The following is a 23,433-nucleotide window of genomic DNA, read 5'->3' on the forward strand; positions in this document are numbered from 1 at the left end:
CTCATTCAATGCTTTCAGAATCTTTACTTGTTTAAATAATTTTGTTTCTGAATTTTTAAATATATTTTTATATTAACATATGTAGATATGTAGAACAAATGTAATTATATTATTTATCAAAATAAGTAGAAAATAGTAGGCTACAAACTTTGCTAAAGTGATTGTTTTGAACAAGTATTAACATTATTTTAGCTAAAGTATTTGTATCAATAGCTACTGTGTGCCTTTTGCCCCATGTTGAGCCTTACCCTGTGTGTGGGGTAAAAGGCCCCTCTTGCCACCTAATACATTTATAATATTTTTACAACAACACATGTATGAGGAGTATTATATTTAGATGATGAACTCTGCTATATCTACTATCCTTAGTGTGAAGGAACAATTGATTTTATATGGTTTTAAAAGCTTCATGAAATTTGTGTTTTATGCCGTTTGGAGCTGTCCTTCAAAGAAGGTGTAGAGCATCATAACACTTGTATGATTTATTTTCACACAAAATCTGTTGTTCCATGTTCAATACAAACATATAGCTATAGATGTATCTTCTGCAATCATGCATTATGGGCGTAGTAAAAAGAACATTTTTTCTTAAGGTGTGTCTGTTCTATATTACACTGAACAAAATTATAAACGCAACACTTTTGTTTTTGCCCCCATTTTTCATGAGCTGAGCTCAAAGAGCTAAGACTTTTTCTATGTACACAAAAGGCCTATTTCTCTCAACTATTGTTCACAAATCTGTTGCTTAATTGCCATAACATTTAAAAGTAGGCCTATATCAAACAGCTTATTAGCCAAGTGGCTCAATCTTAATTTAACTGGGAAAATTGGTTGACATTTTATAACAGTCGAAACGTCCACGCCCATCGTTTATGTAATAGTTTCCTGTCAAACATACCAAGACACGCTTTTTTACAGCCACATTAAACTTGTTCTGGTTGCTTCCTTCCTGGAATTTCTTCATACATGCAACATCAACAAAATCATATAGGCTATTCACAACCCATTTCCTGGTCGATGATGACAGTAGAGGGCGGAGTCGCGAACAGGACAGGTGTTTAATATAGGAGCGCTCATCTGAGGAGTGTTCATTCATTTATGCAGCGCTAGAGAGTGAAGATGAGCAACTGGATCATCAATCAAGGGCTCAGCGCCTTCATCTTGGTAAGAGACCAGATTATTTTGCTGACTATTTACGTTAAATAAAATTGGCTAATACAGTTAGCTATAAAACTTAAGTTAAAATAAGTCATATTTGTCCATAGGTTTTTTACTATTATATTTAAGGTATTGATGTGTCTGTATTTGTAGGTGGTGTGGATGGGCATCAACATCTTTCTGTTTGTCTACTACTACTTATTCTATGATCTCGGACCACAATTTGAGTACACTCGTGAACTTTTAGGGGTAAGTTATTGCATAAAAAATATAGGCATTTTGCAAAGCATTTACTAAGACAAAAGAAGGCACCTAAGGAAGGAGATGTTTTATTTTATGACATCCAAAGTTAGGTTTCATTTAGTAAAAAGAGATATAGGCAGAGTAAACGTAGTGAAAGTGAATGTATTACTGTTTCTTTCAGTCTGCATTACCTTGGGCCAGAGCTCCAGCTGCTGTACTCAACTTCAACTGCATGCTGATTCTGTTGCCAGTGTGCCGAAACCTGCTGTCTCTGCTCCGCGGCTCCTTTATAGTGAGTTGCTGCACACTTGCACCTTTGTGTCTGAGAGAGTATATGTGAACCTTTCTAAGTATTTTGCTCTCCTGTGCATGTTTTAGTGCTGTGGCAGATCAATGAGGAAACAGCTGGACAAAAATCTGACTTTCCACAAGTTGGTTGCTTACATGATTGCCCTAATGACAGGTAAACATGTTCTTTGAAAAATGAACAGGAAGTTGTTGTACAAAGTAGGTTAAGCTTGCACCTGAGTGATAGGCTACAGTGCGTTTTACAGAAAAAGGGCACATGTGCGATAGCTATTGCAAATAATCACACTGGCGTGCCGTTATGCAATAGTATACTTAATCAAACGTTCTCACTTACAGTTTGAGCCTTAGACTAAGTATTTCACGACTGATAACTCTAGCGTTGCAGATAGTTCTTCTTCTTGGCCTGGATAAACATTGACCAAGTTCTAACCCGATCTCATGAAAGTGTGTATAAATAGTAGGCCTACGCCAAATCAAAAAAAAAAAAAAAAAAACTCGGGGTATTGATGAAAAAATGGACTTTGGCGTGTATATGCTACGCGATAGTTAGGGTTGTGGGGTAGATGCGTATCATATGTACGCGAAAACTGCGTATCATATGCACGCCAACAAATTTTGTATCATATGCACGCGAAAACTGCGTATTACGCCAAACACGTGCGTAGCATATACACGCCAAAGTCCATTTTTGCGTATCAATACCATAAGTTTTCGTTTTTATTTGGCGTACTATTTATATGCATTTTCATGAGACCGGGCTCCAAGTTTCGAATGTGTAAGAAACTGATTCTTGTATTTAATGTGTTTGGGACTGTATAACGATTTGAAATCTAGCCTATTTCATCTATCAGGACATGTTAGGTTTTTTGTTTGTTTGTTTGTTTGTTTTTATGTTACAACATGTCAATGCATAAAGACAGAGAAAGCATAATTCTAAGAGAAAAGCTAAAAAATAACTTTAGAGAACCATCCAAAGATGCTCTTGTCCAAAATGCTGTATTTTCAAGTTCCATTAAACAATGTCATGGGTTAGAGAAAGTCTCCAACCTGAAGGTACTCAAAGGCGTCTGCATAAATATATAAATCATCAGAGCTTAAATTTTCTTGACATTTCTGACTAATAATTTGCTAAACAATCTATAATTCACGGTCCCCGGATTGAGTTATAGAATATATTTGCAAGGAAACAATAATTATAACCGTTGTAACAGCCATTTTACGTTCTCACATTTCTTTCATTGACACAATGTCTGATTTTGACCATATGAAATCATTCTTTGATGCAGCGGTTCACACTGTCGCTCATTTGCTTAATGCGGACTGGTACACAAACAGTTTCCAAGGTCGATATGGGCCTCTTGCCAGTAAACTGTCCATGCTCGGTGACTCTCGTGAATTAAATACCACTTACCTGAATCCCATTCGCTCCAATTCCACGGTGAGTTACTGAACTTTTAATGGCTTTTATTAAGATTTTTACATTTTCCTATAATTTTGATTTTATATATACTACCATTCAAACGTTTGGGGTCAGTGAGTTTTTTTCCTCACATTTAATTAATACTTTTATTCAGCATGGTTTCATTAAATTGATCAAGGGAGACAGTAAAATCATGTATGTTACAAAAGGTTTCTATTTCAAATAAATGATGTTCTTTTGAACTTTCTATTCATCAAAGAATCCTGTAAACAGTATTATGTTTCCACAAAATTATATTAGAATGATTTCTGAAGGATCATGTGACACTGAAGACTGGAGTAATGACTGCTGAAAATTCAGCTTTGCATCACAGGAATAAATTACATTTTCAAATATATTAAAACTAAAAGCATTTTTTTTATTGTAATATTTCACAATATTACTATTTTTTATAGTATTTTCGATCAAACAAATGCTGCCTTAGCTATCATAAGACTGCTTTTTAAAATGTTTAAAAAAAATCTTTCTAACCACAAACTTGAATGGTAGTTTACAATTGAGCTCATTACTATACTGCTTCCGAGGTATGATATGCCTGCTCTAATCTTGTTTCCTTTACTCCAGACTCCAACGATTTTCGTATTCACCACTATTGCGGGTCTCACAGGAGTCGTCATTACTCTTGCCCTCATCCTCATAATCACTTCATCAATGGAAGTCATTCGCAGAAGCTATTTTGAGGTCTTTTGGTACACGCATCACCTCTTCATCATTTTCTTTGCTGGCTTAGTTTTCCATGGTGCAGGGTAAGATCTATTAACTGGGTGAGCCCAATTTAAAAAAAAAAAAACGATTTGTAGGAGAATAAGAGTAATTAAAACATTCTGTTTGGTTTCTGTCCAGACGCATCGTGCGAAGTCAGCAAGTGACTAATCCACCTCACAATAATTCCTTCTGCAAAGATCAGCCTGAGAACTGGGGGAAAATTCCTGAATGTCCAGTTCCGCAGTTTGCAGGAGGGTTTCCTCAGGTAAAAGTGGTCACATTTACAGTTACACAGGCTATGACGGATTTATTTGAGTGCTTACTGATTTCAATTTGCTGAATCCTCGGTTGCAGACCTGGATGTGGGTAATTGGACCAATGATAATTTATCTTTGTGAGCGGCTGCTACGTTTCATTCGTTACATGCAGCCTGTCAGTTATAGGAAGGTGAGTCTTCGTGGACTACATTGTTCATCTAAACCCCAGTACAGTTGTTCTGTAATGACAAACTGTTTCCATTCTTGCATTTTAGATTGTAATCCGTCCATCCAAGGTGTTGGAACTACAGCTGGTGAAGCCTGGATTCAAGATGGAAGTCGGCCAGTATGTGTTCCTCAATTGTCCAGCCATCTCTCAGCTGGAGTGGCACCCATTTACCATGACATCAGCCCCGGAAGAGGACTTCTTTAGTGTGCACATCCGCTCAGTTGGAGATTGGACTGAAAAGCTCATCAAGATGGTCGAAAACCTACCAGAGGGTGGGCAAGGACCCAAGTATGTACTTTTTGCCATTTTACTTATTCTCTAAAAATAAAGGTTCCAAAAGGAGTTTCTCACAGCAGTTCCATAGAAGAAGCATTTGGGTTTCCCAAAGAAGCTTTCGGTGAAATGCACTCTTAAAAATAAAGGTTCTTTATTGCCATTTATAGTTCCATGAAGGACCTTTAATATCCATGGAATCTTTCCATTCCACAAAAGGTTCTTTGTAGTGGGACATTTTAAAGGTTCTTATTGGAACCATAGATGCCAGTAAAGAAGCTTTATTTTTAAGCATGTAGGGCATAAAATATTAACGTATTCTTCAAACTGCAGTTCTCAATTTCAGCGTATGGAAAAGATATTTCAAAATATGGAAAATGACACACAGGAGCAGTAATATATCAAGAAATTTTTTTATTTGTGTCTCAGGATGGCTGTGGATGGCCCGTTTGGAACTGCGAGTGAGGATGTATTTGATTATGAGGTCAGCATGTTGGTGGGTGCTGGGATTGGAGTGACCCCATTTGCCTCTATCCTGAAGTCCATTTGGTACAAGTTTAAAGACTCTGACCCCAAACTACGAACAAAGAGGGTAAGAACATGTGGGACAAAAATAAGGAAGTTGGCTGCAATCACTCTTGTTGTTACTGTGGTATTACAAAGGTGTCCTTCATGTCCTAGATAACAAAGTCTGGGATTCCATGAAACTCCGTTTCCTCTTCATTTCTGACTTTTCCGTTTAGATTTACTTCTACTGGCTGTGTAGAGAGACATATGCCTTTGAGTGGTTTGCAGATCTCCTACAGGTCCTTGAGAAAGACATGGAGGAACGAGGAATGAGGGACTTCCTCACATACAAACTCTACCTCACCGGATGGGACCAGAGTCATGTACGTGCAATAAAACTGTTGTGATCTGAAAAGCAAGTTGGCCTAAATTGAAATAGGAGTAATGTGCATAAAATCACAGAACATGTAATCTTGCATTTATAGGTAAACCATGCAATGGTACATTTTGATAAAGATACAGATATCATCACTGGTCTAAAACAAAAGACTCATTATGGCCGACCGAACTGGGATAGAGAATTTGAACAAGTTCGGCAAGAGAACCCATCGTAAGTTTCAAAACTTTTCACGATGTTACGGATTCCCACACGTAACAAAAATACCCCAACACTAAAAGTTTTTTTTTTAAATATGCACAGGTCTGTGGTTGGAACTTTCTTGTGTGGCCCACAAGCCTTAGCAAAGGACTTGGAGAAGAAATGTGTGAGATACTCTGACGTGGATCCACGGAAAACCACATTTTACTTCAACAAAGAGAACTTCTGAGGAAATTTTTTTGCAGGAAACCTAATTCTCTTGAAGAATTTGTGCACTAGGGATTGTGCTCCTCAGCAGTATCATGATTTGCCATTTATGGAATCTTTACATCTAATGATTCTGCATTGCTGTGACAAGAAAAATGACACCCTTCATCCTGAAAAGTGAACAAATTGCTGGAAGGGACTAATTCCGTGTCTGAGTCAAAAGTCCACTCATTGTATTTTTATTTTTTTTCTTCAAAGTTTGGCTTTCCAAGTTCCTGGTTTGAAATGAATCACCAAGAATCAAGGAAACCAGACATACACCAGAATGTATTGTGTTTTTATAAGTGCCTCCTTGTGTAAATAAGTGCTCTAAAATTAGTTGCTGAAAAGGATTTTGGAATTTCACCTCTTTGCAAAAGGTGAAAAAGGAAAAATGTTTTTCTTTAAAACCACACATATTATCTGATGTAACATCACATGGTTAGTCACTGGTTTCGTAACCTTTAAAGAATCAAACCAACTTTATCATTCAAAATATAAATTAATAATGTACATTATATATGTCTTTTTAAAATTGTTTTTATAATAAATTAAGGCAGGAATTATTTTCTGCGTTGAAAAAAATGTCCAGTTGTTTATTTCAAAACACAGTTGTTTATTTTTTCATAAGCAGTAAATTGTGAACTACTATTATTCATATACAACTGATCTCACTTCACTTCTTACTTGAAATAAGAAAATGCCACTATAAAAAAAAAACAACAACAACAAAGTTACAGATGTGGATGTCCTACAGACCAATACAAGAGTAGCTAGGGATGGTTGTCTGATCGGATGCGTATGTTCCTGCAATCACAAAGTTATAGAGTCAGATTTTTCAGACTTGCACTAACCCAAATTAATCCCTGTTACATAAGAAAACCCATGTTCCGTTTTTTCGCAGAGCCTGTAATGATCATAAGTTGTTTTAGGATGGATGCAAAAGAAAGAAAAGACCTTGCGTCACAAGATGAGTCTTCAGGGTGCGCCTGCCGTCTTCTGAATCTGCTCCTTCAGTATCAGGATACTCTGTCTCTGTTCTGGTGGCAGCATGGCGATCTGTTCTGGGGTCAGCTGCAGGACCTGCATAATCAAAGCAGCCTGGGAATGTGGAAACAGCATACAGATTAGTATCTACAAAGCATAAGCATGGTTACATCGATTCAAATTAATGAGTGTGATAACCCCGTCAACATTTAAATCAACATGTCAACAAGTAACTGGTAATTCTGGAAAATCTGGTCACTGTAAGGAAAAAGACACTCACTTTCTCATGGTCTTGTGATGACACATCTGATGTAGGACCCTGTTAAAAGACATAAATGGGATTAAAACATGTGGACATTTAAATTAAATACTGCAAGCTAAATAGTGTTCTCTGACAGGGCTGTTCAAACAGGGTTGCAAAGGGGTCAAATTGAGAGAAAAAAATTACGAAATGTGAACATGAAAGATGCATATAGTTTTTTTTGGGGAAAAGATTTCTTTATTTCTCATTATTTGCAATGGAAACTGTTCAAAAGTATACTTTTATTCAACAAGACATTAAATTGATTAAAAGTAACAAAGACAATGACATTGTTACAAAAGAAATAATAAAAATAAATAAATCCTGTTCTTATATTAATCAAAGAATTTTGAAAAAGAAATGTATGAAATTTTCAGCAGCACAACTTTTTTTTCCCAATAATGATTATAATAAATGTTTCTTGAGCAGTAAGTCAGTATATTAGAATGCTTTCTGAAGGATCTGAAAAGTCAGCTTTGACAACACAGGAATAAGTTACCATTTAAAATACATTAAAATAGAAAACAGTTATCTTAAAATTGTAATATTTCCCAATATTACTCAAATACTGTTATTCATCAAGTAAATGTGACCCGTACTTGCAAAATGAGTCGGAATGTGCATGGGCTATTTTTGAGCTACAGGGGAAAAAAAAGTGAGAAATTTGAGAAATAATTTGTCGAATTTGAGGTTTTCACAAATATGAGTTAATCAAGCCCTCGTCTAGCGGCCCAAATGCTCCAAATAGTAATTAAACATCTAAAATTATCTTTATTTGCATGTTTTCTGAGAGGTCTACCTTTTTCTCTGCTCGCTTCTTGATGACTGGTGCTTCCCCTCAGAACAACTTTGGTATAGTCGTAAAGCTATACCAGATTAATGAGGCCTACGATCAATCAGTTTCAAAAAAAAAAAAAAAAAAAAAAAACTCCTAATTGAAAGAAAACAAGTTGACAAAAAGATTTAATCCTATATTTGGTGATAATATAGCACAACAAGAGATTTATAAGCAATTTTTTGTAGGCCAGTCATTTTTGACTGGGAACACCTCAAGTGTAACAAGGTGCAATAAAAAAAAAAAAGTATCACATTTTTGGAGGAAGTAGTTATGCCGTGTGTGAGCAAAGTCAATGCAATAACATTAACTAACATTTTCAGGAGAAAGAAAATCCTCTCCGGGTCAAAATGACCTGAACACAATCTGAGGGTTAAGAAAGGAAGTGGAGGAAAAGATTGCTAGCTGATTTTGCTTTGGAAACGTCAGAAAACTTAAACTCCATTTTTCTCAAAATTGACTGCTGACTATTGACTTCAAACAGATTATTGGGTCGATTCCAACAATCATACATAATTTTGAAGTTTTTTTTAAATGGAGATTTTGAAAATAAAAAGAACTCACTTTTGAAAATTTGCTCATCGCGACTCATTTTGCCAGCACAGGTTACAAATGCAGCCTTGGTGAGCCTAAGGGACTTCTTTTAGAAGCGTAAATAAATTTTAAAAAATCCCACCGTCCCTGAACATTAGTGTACATACATTTTTGCCATACAAATAAATCTGAATTGAATAGAAAATGTTCTCTAATATTCTAATATTGAATAGGAAATAAAGCTCATAACTTAATACATGGTAAACATTTCCAGATCATTTTAATAACTTATTGCACTAAAGACAAAAAATAAAAAAGCCAATTCAAAATCTCCAAATCTGCTTTCCTTAAATATCACATTTAGGATTTTTAGACAGCTGCCTTTATATTTCAGAAAGAGGGTCCCTTTACAATGGCATGGTTAAATTTGGGGGTCCTAGACATTAAAACATTTGAAAAGCTCTGCTAAAAGAAAAAAGACAATTCTACAGGAGTCTGGAAATCTTACTGGTCTTGCTGATGGAGGTGCACTTTGTCCCATGCCGTGGGGGGGAGGACCCTGCATTCCACCAGCTACAGGAACCCTCTGGCCGGATATCGGACCCCGAGCATCAACAGCCCTTGGATCACGACCTTGAGAAATTAAGAAAAATATTTTAAATCTTATCTGTAAGAGTATCCTTCAAATAGTGTTATTTCAGAAAGAAGTAAAACGGGTAATAGACCCTTTTCACATTTCCGAGTTTCTCAGAAGTGGAAGTCATCATAGTTGGGTAAACTTCGGGAGACTACAGCAAATGTGTTCTATTTGCATTCTCATTTGCACAAATAGCAAAAGAAAAACTCCATGATAGTGTTTTCACGACTTTCAAAAAGAGGAAAAGAAATGGAGAGCGATTGATAACAGCAGTCAAAAGAGAGAACCATGTCAAATTTATTGTCACTCCCATAGCCACTGTATTAGAAACACCCTCACAGCAGCATTAGTTTTTTGTAGTTTGATGCAAAGGTAATATAATAAAAAAGAAAAGAGAAAAACTTTGCAGGATTTACAATGCTGATGACCACTGAAATGCATCATCACAGTCTGAGAAAAGGGTCCATACAGTTATCCAAGCCAAGTCAACAAATAACGTGAAACCACATCTTTAAGTACCTCTTGCCTCCATGGGTGGACCCCGCTGCTCCATCATAGGACCTCTAGGTTCTCCCATCATGGGTCCTCCTCTCATGTCATGAGGGCCACGCATGTCTGGGGGAGCCATATGCATGGGCGGCCCCTGATGTTGTGGAGGGCCTCCAATGTAACCATGCCTTTAAGTGAACAAAAAACAAAATAAATAGCTTTTGTTACAAACTAAAAAAAGAAACAAATCAATAGGGATAGTTCACCCAAAAATCAAAATTCCCTCTCAAGCCATCCTAGGTGTATATGACTTTCTTCTTTCAGACAAATACAATCGGAGTTATATTAAAAAATGTCTTGGCTCTTCCAAGCTTTATAATGGCAGTGAATGATTGAGATTCAATAGTTCAATGGAAGTTCAATAAAGTGCATCCATCCATCATAAAATGCACTCCACAAGGCTCCGGGGGGTTAATAAAGACCTTCTGAAGCAGAGCAATGCGTTTGTGTAAGAAAAATATCCATATTTATAACTTTATAAACCGTAATCTCTAGCTTCCGCTAACTATCGTACGTGCGTTCACTAGAGAGTGGCGTTCCAGCGGATGACGTAGGCGTAGTGTAAGCTCTGGTAAGAAGTGACGAACATGGAAGCACAAAGGAGAGAGCAAAATAAAACACTGATCATGAATTAGAAGTACAAAACAAGGATTTGTAAAGGCTTCAAAATGAGCCAAGAGGAGACTGGTTTTCCTTTGCTGTAAACAAAACTTGGTTCTCGCGATACTAGCATATTGTCACCAGAGCTTATGCTACGCCTAAGTTCTACATCATCCGCCGGATCGCCACTCTCTAGTAAACGTGCGTATGACAGTTAGCAGAAGCTAGAGATTACGGTTTATAAAGTTTTAAATATGGATATTTTTCTTATACAAACAGATTGATTCGCTTCAGAAGGCCTTTATTAACTCCCTGGAGCAGTGTGGAGCACTTTTTATGATGGATGGATGCACTTTATTGGACTTCTATTACACTATTGAATCTCAACAGCCATTCACTGCCATTATAAAGTTCGGAAGAGCCAGGGCATTTTTGAATATAACTCTTGACTATATTCGTCTGAAAGAAGAAAGTCATATACACCTAGGATGGCTTGAGAGGGAGTAAATCGTGGGGTAATTTTCATTTTTGGGTGAACTATCCCTTTAAACATTTTATATAATGGTTCTACACAGTTTGACTTCAAACATTTATTTTATTTTATTTAATGTCAGGCTTTACAAAGTAAATCACAACTGCATAAAGGAAAAGATGTGTCAATATAAGCTTCCTAAAATACTCATGAGACTAATGGGAATATTTTAAGATCAGCTGTGATCACCTAAATGTCATTGCAACAAACTTTTTAGTAAGCATTACCCTGGCTCCACCATTTCTCCTGTGACATTGACCAATGATCCACCTCGCGGGTCGTTCGGACCATCGCCAAGAAGGCCTCTGGGTGGGATCCCTGGAGGGCCTTGAGGGGCCCCTCGCATTGAGGCACGTGGGTCTACTATCGGCACTGTGAAAAGAAAGATGAAAACTGATTTTAAAAAAATGTGCATGCTTTGCCACTTCGACAAGAATATCAAAAAAAATTTACAAAAAAAGAACTGGCTATAGAATCACAATGATGAAAGAAACTAGTGTCAAAGTGCATTACACAAACATTTCAAAACTTGGACATGTCCTTTTGTGCTACCAAAGAACATGTGCTATATAAGGTTGTACTGTCAAGCCCATTTCACAGGTATGACATCGTTATGATACACCAAGGCAATTCCTGAAGTGTCAAGAAAATTAGACTGAAGGAAACAAAAAGTTTCCACTTCACGAACAAAAGAATATCGTTTTACCTGTCAAAGTGACAATGCTAACAAAGAGGATTTCAACATCTTTACAAAGTGAAACTCATCAATGCTCTATTCTGCTACATTGGCACATTCCATTAGGCAACAAGACTTCATTGTTCAGGTTTTGGAAATGTTACAATAAAAGGTTAAAACTGTTTACAATGTGTTGTCCTTATTCCTCAAGCACTTTTGTTTCAGAGACACACCTACGTTTCAACAGTATTCACGACCATCGCACTAATCAGCGATTAGTTTTTGGGGTCATTTGTTTGAGCGGTTTCACTTTTCTCTCTAGACATCTACGTGGTACTTTTCACTCTCTCTCTGAAGTAAATGAAAGTTCCACTTTTTCCTTGCAAACTGCGTACTGCCTTCAAATGGTTCAGGTGTGATGTTTAGGGGTATGCAGAGATAAGTAGACTAAAAAAAGGTGCATGTAGAGGTAAGACAATGAGCAGTTGAGACTATTGACAGGCCTGTTCTGAACAGACCAGAGTTATACCCATGATACCTTGAGGCCGCTCGATAGCAGCCAGCCCAGCTGCTCCCACAGGAGAGTCCTGAAGGTTTCCTGGGTCAGCATTAAGTGAAGAGAACAGGAGAGAGAACTGAGACAGCGCACTTACTGATATTACCCAGGGATGATTGTACTGATGTTAATGGACATGGGCTAGAGTAGTGGTCGATATGGGTTTTTAACTGGCTAATGCAGATACAAATATCTAGGAATCAAAGTGTCCTATATAATGTATATCATTATATAATTGTACCACTATATAAAACTACATATAAAAGCAAAAGTATATACATGGGGTCGGTAAGAATTTTTGAAAAATGTTTTTGAAAAAAGTCTCTTATGCTCACCAAAGCTCAAATCTATTTGATCAAAACTACAGTAAAAACAGTAATATTGTGAAATATTACAATAAAAAAATTATAACATAAATATGTAAATTATTCCTGTGAACTTTCAGCAGCCATTATTCCAGACTTCAGCGTCACAGGATTTGATTGAATTTGCTGCTCAATTAACAGTTCTTATTATTACCACAGTAGAAAACGGTGCTGCTTAATAGTTTTGTGGAAATGTGCTATATTTTTCAAGATTCTTTTACTGTCACTTTTGATTCATTTAATGCATCCTTGCTAAAGGATGTATAATATAAAGATTAAATATTTTAAAAAAAAGTTACTGACCAAAAAACTTTTATCAGTAGCGCACACACAAAAATAAGTACAAAATTATATATTTATATAAACACTGGTAAAATCATTCTAGCACTTACTCTATTTAATGCTTATTTTTATTAAACAAAAATATAGTTATTATTAAGGTGAAGTATGTAATTATTTCTGATTATGCACTATAGTGCCATCAAAAAATGTATGGTTGAGTATCCCGACACAACAACACTGACTCAACCAAATGTTTGAGAAAATGGTTTATGAAATTCTACTAGGTGACACTAGTGATGTAGAAATTACACACTACTACAGCTTGAAGAGGTGTGAATGAAAATGAAATCACTACATAAAAGCCAATGTTAGTGCAGCAGACTTGTTGGCCAATACTGCTCACTTGTGGACAGGTTTGGTAATGGTGTTAAGGAAGTAGAAAGAAATCATAGTGATATCATAATTTTCTAGGGCTGCCTTCGACTAAAGATTTTTCTGGTCAACTAGTAGTCATTCATTTTAAGCATTAGTCGACTAATTGCACGTTTATTAATAAACCATTTAAATCATGCTAATGAGCCTTTAATTGCCTACATAGCCTAATAAGCACTCAAGCGCACACATAAAGCTTGCTACAGCACACCAGCAGAAGTAATGATGATGAATGTGTCAGGGAAAAACTGTTAGATTAAACTGCATTAACATTTTAATAATCTATTAATAAACTAGTGTTTTCGGCTTAAGAGATGAATTTGGCGACACAGACTCGTCTTCTCTGCAGTAGTGGATGCACCTGCATGCAAATTTCATACGGATTACATAATCTGAGAATATTTGTTTTTTCAGATTTTAATTGTTTCATTTGAAAGTAGACATTTCACTAGCTATAGATATATTTTTCATGACTGTAAGGCAAGTATACACAGAGTTTCGCGCTCAAGTTCACAGAGGCTGAGACAGCAGAAAGCGCATCCTGTTTGCTTTCATTATATTACAAAAGCGCAGTGTTTTGTTGTTATACTGAGTGCACACAAACAAATGTAGACGCTTTACAGATTCGAAAGATGTAATACTCTTATCTGTATGACCAAAATGACGGAGTATTTTAAGAGCAAGTTTTTTTTCTGCGACTAATACAATTTTGGTCGACCAAGACTCTTCTCGTTGACTAAAGGTTAGTTGACTATCAGGGGGCAGCCCTATAATTTTCTCACAATGACTTGTAATATCCTACATGATATAAAACAACAATGGTAATACTTCTAAATTCTGAATAAAGAATTCTAAATAAAGAATTATGAATGCCTAAAAATTAATACCTGGTCCTCTATCCATGGGCACAGGGCCTCCTGGAGGGATCCCTATCTGAGGCTGCATCCCTCCTGTAGAGGGAGAGACCGGAGGTAAACCACTATGGCTATGCACACAGATACACAAGCACCAAAGTAATCCAAGGACAACTGAGCTTACCAGCTGGTCCCATGGGTCCCTGTCCTGGCATTGGTCCGGGTACCCCACCCCCCATCTGTGGAGGCTGCATCATCTGAGGGGCTCCGTTCACATGCATACCTGGCTGTGAGTCACAGGATCAACAGAAGATTACTCATTAGCGCCGTGATCGAGGAGAACGGCTCGTCTGTCCATGAACCCAACTGAGACCGCAATTTTTTTTTTGTTCAAGGAAAAACTACAGTGCACCTCTGACAATGATGAGGCAAAGAATGATTTTACCAAATGCTGATAACTATCGGGTCATAATGAAAACACAAACTACATTTTACATGCAAAGTGCATTAATTGGGTTTAACTTAAACTGTTATGATATGTGGAGGGAGTGAATGTACAGCGCTCTCTCCCACCTTCAATACCACGACTGAGGTGCCCTTGAGCAAGGCACCAAACCCCCAAATGCTCCGCGAGTGCAGCAGCAAAAAATGGCTGCCCACTGCTCCGGGTGTGTGTTCACTGCTGTGTGTGTGCACTTTGGATGGGATAAATACAGAGCACTAATTCCAAGTATGGGTCACCATACTTGGCCACATGTCACGTCACTTCACTCTCACCTGCTGTCTTTCATGGAAATGCTCTCCGTCAAAGGCAGCCGGGGACCACTCATTGACCACGTGCCATGAATACTGACTCACAGGACTGGAAGCTCTGTCAGATGGGGAGGGAGAAATTCTGGCAGATTCCGAGTATGGGTCACCATACTTGACCACATGTCACTTCACTACCCACACATGCCGGGATATTAAGTAAGCTTCATGAAAACTTGTCTATGTAAAAGAACAAAAATACCAAATACACTACCAATCAATAGCTTGAGGTCAGCAAGATTTTGTTAAGAAATTAATACTTTTATTTAGCAAGGAATTGCATTATTTTATCAAATTTGCATTAAATTGATCAAAAAGGACAGTAAAGACATTTATTAAAGATTTTAAGCAGCAAAACAGTTTTCAACATTGATAAGAAGTGTTTCTTGAGCACCAAATCAGAATATTAGAATGATTTTTGAAGGATCATGTGACACTAAAGACGGGAGTAATGGCTGCTGAAAATTCACATTAATAAATTACATTAAATATATTAAAACAGAATAAAGTTATTTTAAATTGTAATAATATTTCACAATAATCTGTTTTACTGTATTTTTGATCAAATAAATGCAGCCTTGGTGAGCATAAGTCTTTTTTTCAAAAACATTAAAAGCATAAGCTTTTGAACAGTCCTGTATTAAACCAAAACAGTACTACTATTTAATGCATCACGTGATACAAGTTTTCAGAAAGATATGAATGGAGTAATACTGACCATTGGTTGAGGCTGAGAGACAGGTACATTGGGCTGAGGGAGGGGCTGGTTAGGTACCGGTACCGCTCCAGGCTGAGGACTTGGGTTTATGGGCAGAACCACAGCTGGACGGTGGAGCATTTTCTGTGAGAATGAGGGACGATTTTTCATTTGATTATCTTTACATGGTTTAAAATGTCACATATTAAACAACTGGTTGAAAACATTGTCACAATCCTTGATATTTACAACAATACTTATTGAAGGAGATTAATCAGATATTCTCAGTTTTTACCATCCACGTACTAAGACACTTTCAATTTTTCAAAGTAGTGCATTCCTTTAGAGGCATTTCATGATCTTACCAGAGCGATTTCAGGGTCCACAATCCTCATGACCACCTGAGCCTGCAGCAGGGCATAAGCGAGCTGAGGGTTCTGCAGGAGCATGTTCCTGGCCTCCTGGGGACTATTCTGCACACACAGCTGTACAAGCAAGAACAGGATGATACATCAAACAATCACATTTTTCAGATTCACAAGGCTTCAAATAACAAATTCATTTCATATCCAATTTCTTGGATCAATAGAATTACAATCAATTAAAATGTATAATTCACCCCAAAATAGAAAATGTCATCATTTATTTGCACTTAAGTCATTCCAAATCTGTAATACTTTAGCTTATCTTCTAAACACAAATCAAGATATATTTTTAACAAAAAATTTTTAATCAAACCTAAGAGATTTCTCTCCCTCCATTAAAAGTCAATAACTTTCACACTTCAAACATTCATGAAGACACCATAAAATCAATCCTTATGTATCGAGGTGTTTAATCCAAGTTTTCTGAAGAGAAATGATCGCTTTTCATGATGAAAATACATAATTTAAAGTTTTATTCACTTATATCTATTAAATCAACACAGACTTACAGATTTATTCTACAATGTCTTCAACAAACTTTCAATGGAGGAACAGAAATCTCTCAGGTTTCATTAAAAATATTTGTGATTCAGAGATGAGCAAAAGTCTTATGAATCTGGAACAACATGAGGGTGAGCAAATGATGACAGAATTTTATTTTTGGGTGAACTAATCCTTTAAGTAACTTGTTTCTTCAGGTATTCTGGACCCCCTTGATCTGAAATGTCAGTCTTAAATTTAACAGACCACTTTCCTATACTCACTTTCATCTGTTTCATTAGCTCAAACATCTGTTCAGGAGGCAGGCTGGCTACTGCCCTGCTGATGGACTCTGGAGCTTCTTCTGGTGTGCAGCCGTCTCCATAAGGGGACTCAATAATGGGAGCGCCAGTGCCCAGACCTGTGGAAAAAAGCATGCAGGTCAAACAAGATTTCTCCCTGTGTATAGAATATTACACTTCAAAACTCAAACTTACTTTTTAGCTCCTCTTTATTCTTCTCACTAGCAGCGTTGTCGACGCGGAGGGCTCTGCCGCTGAACTCTCGGCCATTCAGGTTGCGCATGGCACTGAGCGCAGTCTCCTGATCCTGGTACTCACAAAAGCCATATCCCTTTGGCTTACCTGTTTCTCTGTCATACACCAACCTGCAAGAAGTTTTTTTTTTCCTGATCAACACCAGGTTTCCTTTAAGTGACCACAGCATGTTGTTTCAGGCATTATTGTACATACCTAAAACTAACGACAAGTCCAACCTCTGAGAAGATGTCTTTCAGCTGCTCCTCTGTGGCCTCATATGGGATGTTTCCCACTGTTACCAAAATACAAACAATAAGGGAAACAAGGAAACATGTTGCAAACTGATCTACTGTTGCAGAATCGGTTTAACGTTACACCACTGCATCAGTCCATCCATATATGCAGTAACGTTAGTTCTAGACCAGGGCTGTCCAAACTCGGTCCTGGAGGGCCGGTGTCCTGCAGAGTTTAGCTCCAACCCTAATTAAACACACCTGAACCAGCTAATCAAGCTCTTACTAGGCATAGAAACTTCCAGTCAGGTGTGTTGAGGCAAGTTGGAGCTAAACTCTGCAGGACACCGGCCCTCCAGGACGAGTTTGGACAGCCCTGTTCTAGACCTAATGATTGTGTATACGTTTACATGTATGCACGATTTGCAAATAATAATACCTATTATAATAATACTATATAAGTACCTATACCTAAATGTAGACTTTGAAATAAGGCGTTACATAATCGTATTCCAGAGTTTTAGTTGTCACTAACCGTAGGTGAGTGAGGTTTAGCTTAGCAGCTAATGAAACTAATGAATTAGTAGATGCAAGAAACAGACTAACCCAGTCTCTTCATACATACCGAACACCGAACGTAACGAGCGGTCCACAGCAGGATCTCTAGCAGCTGCAGCTGCCGCAGCAATTGCTAAATTCGCCATATATTCGGTGATAAAGTCACAGTTAACACGATAAGAGACCAGCACAGAGCGATGAGAAGCCAGAGACCGTGTAGTAAAAATATAGATGGCGCTACACGACCGATATTTCAAAATAAGAGTCCGAAGTTCTTCTTCTTCTTCTTCTTATGATGTTTAATGGCGGTTGGCAAACCAGCTTTTGGTGCATATTCCGCCACCTACTGGGATGGAGTTAAGAGAACGTCTAGTAGCTCCCCAATCTACAAGAGTCCGAAGTCGTGCTTTATCCTGCATTTATGCTAAACTGCTGCAGTCTCTCACTGAGAGTAGATATTATTATTATTATTATTATTATTATTACACAACAAGATTATATAACATTATAAACAACGAACAATAGAAAATAAACAAGAAAAAAGAAAATAAAATACTCAAGATAAATAATTCAAATGAAATACTTGGTAAAGATCACAATCATTTTTATTTTATTTTATATTATTTTATTTTATTCATAGAATCTTGTCAATGTACTGCCTGGTTGGGGTTTAGCCAACATTAATATTAATTCAAGTAATCTGCTATTTTTTATCTTCCTTAGAATAACTTGTGAAGTCAAGAAGTAAATTTTCCCACTATATGCAGGTCTTGAATGTTCTATTTAATACATTTCAGTGTCAGTGCCGTAAAATAACTTAAGATTTTGTGTTAACATGTTAATGCATTCTTTAATTTAAAAAAAAAAGACAACAAAACACATAGGTAACAGAGCAGTTTTCTTGATGCCACAGGTTCTCCGGATGCAGAATTGCTGTAAACATCCTTCATAGCTTATGTTAAGATTTTTTTTAAGAAAACACAACAAGAGTAATTTTCTCTGAAGAGTGAGAATCATCATACAATATGCCAGCCCAGTACACATGTTTTATATCCACTGACAATTGTTTTGACAACAAATTAAAAAATGTTCACAGTGAGAGCTCAGTAGTGCATGTAGGGGGCCCGACCTAACATCAACCTAAATATCTCAGATAATTTTTTCTCAACCCTGCCACCTTAGCTTGCTCACTAGGGGGTTACGACACTATTTTCTTTTCATTTCCTTTTGTTTTCTTTTCTAATGTCTGTAAAGCTTCTTTAGAACAGTATGTATTATAAAAGCTCTAAATAAACTGTATATTGAAATATTAATTAATTGAAATTTAAAATGTACATTAAAGTTCAGGATGTTTCTCCATGCAGATAAAGAAACGTTTCACATGTTGCACTATATCTTGATTTGTAACTTTTTTTTAGCTGCTTTTAATTAATTTATTTGAACATATTTTATTTTAAATCATTTAAAATGAATACATTACTCAAAAATAAAAATAATCAACTTATTCCAATGTTTTACGAATCCTGAATGGTCTTCTTTTGTTGTACACTATACAAAACACACAGACTTTCAATTCAAAGCTATTGTATGACTTCAGAAGACATGAAATATAATGCATAAATCAAACACTCTTTTTATAATGCTTTCATGGTACTTTTGTGCCCTTTTTGCAGTCTGACAGCCTCTGGTCCCTATCCACTTTCACTGTATTGAAATAGCAGCATGAGCATTTCTCAAAAAATCCTGTATTTTGTACCACAAAAATAATGTGGAAATGTGGGTGAACTTTTCCTTACAAACATCTGGTGAGCTGGTTGAGAGGTATGCATGAGTCTATTTGCTGTTTTACAACTTGACTGATCAAGAACTTTCTGTTAATCAAGTATTGTTTGTGAAATAAAAAAAATAAAAAAAAGAATCTCACTACATGCATTTAGTGTTGCGACCACAGGAGGATTTTAACTTGTTCCCACAATATACAGTTAACTGATTTTGCCATTTGAGTGTCAACCTCAAACAGTCAGTCAGGGCTTTGTTTGGAGAATTTGCATAGTTCTAGTTAATCAGCAGATCCAATAGTTTTTATGTTAAGATATTTGATCTTATTATTACAGATATAGTCACCAAGAACATGTTGTTGTTTTGTTTTTTTATTTACTAGCACTGAAAATCATGTAATATATGTTCCTTCAGAACCTTGGACAGCTCCAATCCTAATTAAATAATCGCAATGACATGATAAGCAATAATTAATGTTTTCGGTAAATATGTTTAGTGAGGACAATCTCATCCCATTTCTTGTTTATAAACCACAAATGAAAAGCAGAAAATTGTTTACTGTTCAGCAGTTATTTTGCTCATCATTATGGGAAGTAAAAATTTGATACTATATACAAATTAATCACAACATAGCAGTAATGCTTATAAATGTGGATTAGAGCAACCTCTTTCCAGAAGTGCTATATTCGATTATTTTAAATGGTGTTTCATCTTATTTTATTGGCATAAAAGAGGTTTTGAACAAAACATATTCTGTCCTCAATTGCCAGAAAACCTTCAAACCTTGTTGTTAGTTGCCATTTGATTTGTCTGGAAATTGTCACATATAGAAAGCTTCATATTTAACCTATAAATGAATGCACATTGTAGCATATAGGGTGTCATATGAACAAACCCAATTTCGACTTTCGACAGTTTTATGTTTTTATGTCATTACTAATACTGGTCAAAGGAAATTGTATTGAGAAATGTTATGAACATAAGACAATGTGCATATGCAATAAAATGAGCTCTTGATACATCACCAGTGAATTTGCTTTTTTTCAGCCTTTCTATCCCTAGTTATCATTTTAAAGAGATCTTCAGCTGATAACATATTTTAGAGCTGTTACTGGGAGGTAATCTAAGGTACAAAAAGATAAAAAGGTAAAAATACCTTACTAAAAAAGATAAATACAAATATTCCCTAAATAGTACATATCAGTACATTAAGGGCTATTAGTACTTTAAAAATTAAATATTAGTAGTTTAAAAATATATTAGTGCCTAAATTTTGTATATCTAGGCTATTGGTACCTTTTGAAAGGGTACCATTGTGTTGTACCAAAAAAGTTTTGTCTCTGCTCTGCTCTTTAAATATAGGTTTGTTTGATACGTTTTTTTATCCAACTCATCTTACAGTGCATTCATGGTATAGCCTATATTTGATCAGTTTGTGCTTCTCCTGTATGAACATGATCTTGGCATTGCAGCACCATGCTCTACAATGTGAGCTATAAGTATAGCACTGGGCGAAGTTGAAGTCTACTTTAATTGGTGACTGAATTTGTAGAAACGGCAATCAAGCAGAAATGTTTGAAGCCGGGTCGCTTTACAGCTAACAGTAGGTGTCGCACAAACACTATTTTTGATTTCACGCTAGCACGTCGCTAGTATGTTGCCTGTCACCGTCATTAACCAAATTATTTTATTTACAGTTGAGCTATGACGTTGCAATTTGCCTCATTTTTCTACTAAATGATACACAATATGATTTATAGCAATCAGCGTTCCACCAGCCTTTTTCTGCATAATATAGGTTACGCGTCACAGACACAGAATGCAGATTGAAACCAGCTCACCAGGAAACACTACGATACTTCAGGTGCCACGACGTCGTTGAGAGTACCAAATATCTACAACTGTAACACGAAAAACGCGTGGTTCCACTGGGGCTCGAACCCAGGACCTTCTGCGTGTAAAGCAGACGTGATAACCACTACACGATGGAACCATTCGGATATGATATGGTTCTATCGTGGACTAGGAATGGACTGGGAATTCAACCCAGAATTTAACAAAGCATAAGAGTAGGCTAATTTAGTTGTTTGGACGTGTTGTTGGCTGTGTTTTCTTATCAGCTGACACTTTGTCACTTGCTATCGTTGGTTAGGCTACTTGCTTGGGTCAGCGACATGGTGATAACCACTACACTATGGAACCATTGGGATATAATATGGGAATCCTATGGAATGGACTGGGAATTCAACCCAGAATTTAACAAAGCATAAGAGTAGGCTAATTTAGTTGTTTGGACGTGTTGTTGGCTGTGTTTTCTTATCAGCTGACACTTTGTCACTTGCTATCGTTGGTTAGGCTACTTGCTTGGGTCAGCGACATGCGTCCACAATGTTGGAACCAAAATCATCCTGACCCAAGTAGAAGACAACTTTGTTGTATAATTGTATTTAATTGTAAATGTTTCTTCTCTTACTTAATAATAATTTTAACTATGACGTACAAAACGCTCGATCCAAAGGCCATTATGTGAAATTAAATAAAACACTAGATACTTTGTTAGGCCTGTGGTTGCTGATCGATCGATCTATCTATCTATCTATCTATCAGGATTTAGTGAAAATATCAGTTGACATCAAATTATTCAGATATGAAGCATTTTTTCAATGACATTGTGGGGTTAATATGCAAACAGCTCAATATATTCTCTACTTTACATTGCTTTGGGCAAAATGGGTGCATAAAGCTTGATGCACATTTTAATTAAAATCGCATCACTGTTCCTAATTTTACAATAAGCATTCTTGTGAAAGCTTAGACTGCTGTTATTTTGGCTCATCTGTGTCAAACAAGATTTTATGTTTGAAGAGTTTGACAAGGGATGTAACTGCACTTTTGTCCAGGTTATTGTAAAAAACAAAATGTTGTTTATTGAAGCATTGGGGGCACTGCATAAAAGATGAAAAAGTTGGTAGACCAGAGTGAAGAAACAGTGAAAACCTGCAAAAGACAGTCACTCAATCATGGCAATTTCTTGAATTTACACCCCAAGTGTTTGAATTCTTTAACGCCTCTCAGTTTCTGAAAGATAAGCAATTACCACCACAGGGCCGTGTAATGTGCAACGTTTTCTCATTGGTTTCACTCCCCTTAATGTGATCCTGCATGCTCTATGATTTTTTAGCACAACCAAAAAACTAAGTGCGGCTAAGATAGTGCGGGACACACACACAGAAATTGACAATTAGTAACTAATTGCTTTCCCCACCTGGAACTAAGTCTCTGCTATTGTTAGTTCTAAATAAATAACCACACTATTTAATTGCCACTGCGATTTATATCAATGCAAGTACCAGCAGGTACAGTTCCATTAAAAACAAGTCTCTTTGTAAGGCCCCTCTTGTTACAGATGTGAGATGATGAAATGTCCAAATAATGAGAAATTACACTGTAAATAAGAGAAATAACGCTGCAAATACAAGATGAATGCATAATGTATATAAAACATTGCAACAAGGTTCCACAACAACATTAAAGCTGCAATAAAGTGTTCTGTTCTGGGCCATGAACAGATTTCTTCATTTATTTCACCTTGTCTATCTGTTTTATCTAGCTCAGTTCAAGGCCCGGCCCTGGCAGTCTAGGGCCCTATAGGCCCAGTCCATAATATACCGTATCCACTGTTGAGTAAACCACAGTGCAGTTACTTACATGTGTATTTCACGTTCAAATCTTATGAGGGAAAAAAAGTGTCTAAATATCCAAGCCTT

The 23,433-nt window shown here is 36.6% G+C and overlaps 2 protein-coding genes and 1 non-coding gene across 3 annotated transcripts; 1 reads left to right on the forward strand and 2 right to left on the reverse strand.

The window, feature by feature from the left end:
- Positions 1 to 1,110: 1,110 nt before the first annotated feature.
- On the forward strand, positions 1,111 to 6,481 carry LOC107724830 (cytochrome b-245 heavy chain-like). The gene is made up of 13 exons (XM_016533905.1): positions 1,111 to 1,164; positions 1,312 to 1,407; positions 1,583 to 1,693; positions 1,780 to 1,864; positions 2,997 to 3,148; positions 3,755 to 3,936; positions 4,034 to 4,160; positions 4,250 to 4,342; positions 4,428 to 4,669; positions 5,084 to 5,246; positions 5,398 to 5,544; positions 5,647 to 5,771; positions 5,862 to 6,481. Exons 1-13 carry the CDS (start codon positions 1,120 to 1,122, stop codon positions 5,986 to 5,988), a joined length of 1,695 nt encoding a protein of 564 aa, XP_016389391.1. The 5' UTR covers positions 1,111 to 1,119; the 3' UTR covers positions 5,989 to 6,481.
- Positions 6,482 to 6,600: 119 nt separating this feature from the next.
- On the reverse strand, positions 6,601 to 18,122 carry LOC107724843 (cleavage stimulation factor subunit 2-like). Its single transcript, XM_016533922.1, has 14 exons — positions 17,955 to 18,122; positions 17,310 to 17,388; positions 17,055 to 17,224; positions 16,842 to 16,978; positions 16,018 to 16,137; positions 15,674 to 15,796; positions 14,330 to 14,432; positions 14,179 to 14,241; positions 11,208 to 11,352; positions 9,819 to 9,976; positions 9,171 to 9,295; positions 7,273 to 7,311; positions 6,963 to 7,106; positions 6,601 to 6,812 (listed from the first exon to the last, which is right to left on the reverse strand). Exons 1-13 carry the CDS (start codon positions 18,031 to 18,033, stop codon positions 6,984 to 6,986), a joined length of 1,464 nt encoding a protein of 487 aa, XP_016389408.1. The 5' UTR covers positions 18,034 to 18,122; the 3' UTR covers positions 6,601 to 6,812; positions 6,963 to 6,983.
- A 3,464-nt stretch (positions 18,123 to 21,586) lies between these two features.
- Positions 21,587 to 21,659, reverse strand: trnav-uac (transfer RNA valine (anticodon UAC)). The gene has a single exon. It is a non-coding gene; the product is annotated as a tRNA-Val (tRNA).
- Positions 21,660 to 23,433: the final 1,774 nt, after the last annotated feature.

Source organism: Sinocyclocheilus rhinocerous, unplaced genomic scaffold (genome assembly GCF_001515625.1).
Source record: "Sinocyclocheilus rhinocerous isolate Xijiao unplaced genomic scaffold, SAMN03320098_v1.1 scaffold1687, whole genome shotgun sequence".
Taxonomy (NCBI): Eukaryota; Metazoa; Chordata; class Actinopteri; order Cypriniformes; family Cyprinidae; genus Sinocyclocheilus; species Sinocyclocheilus rhinocerous.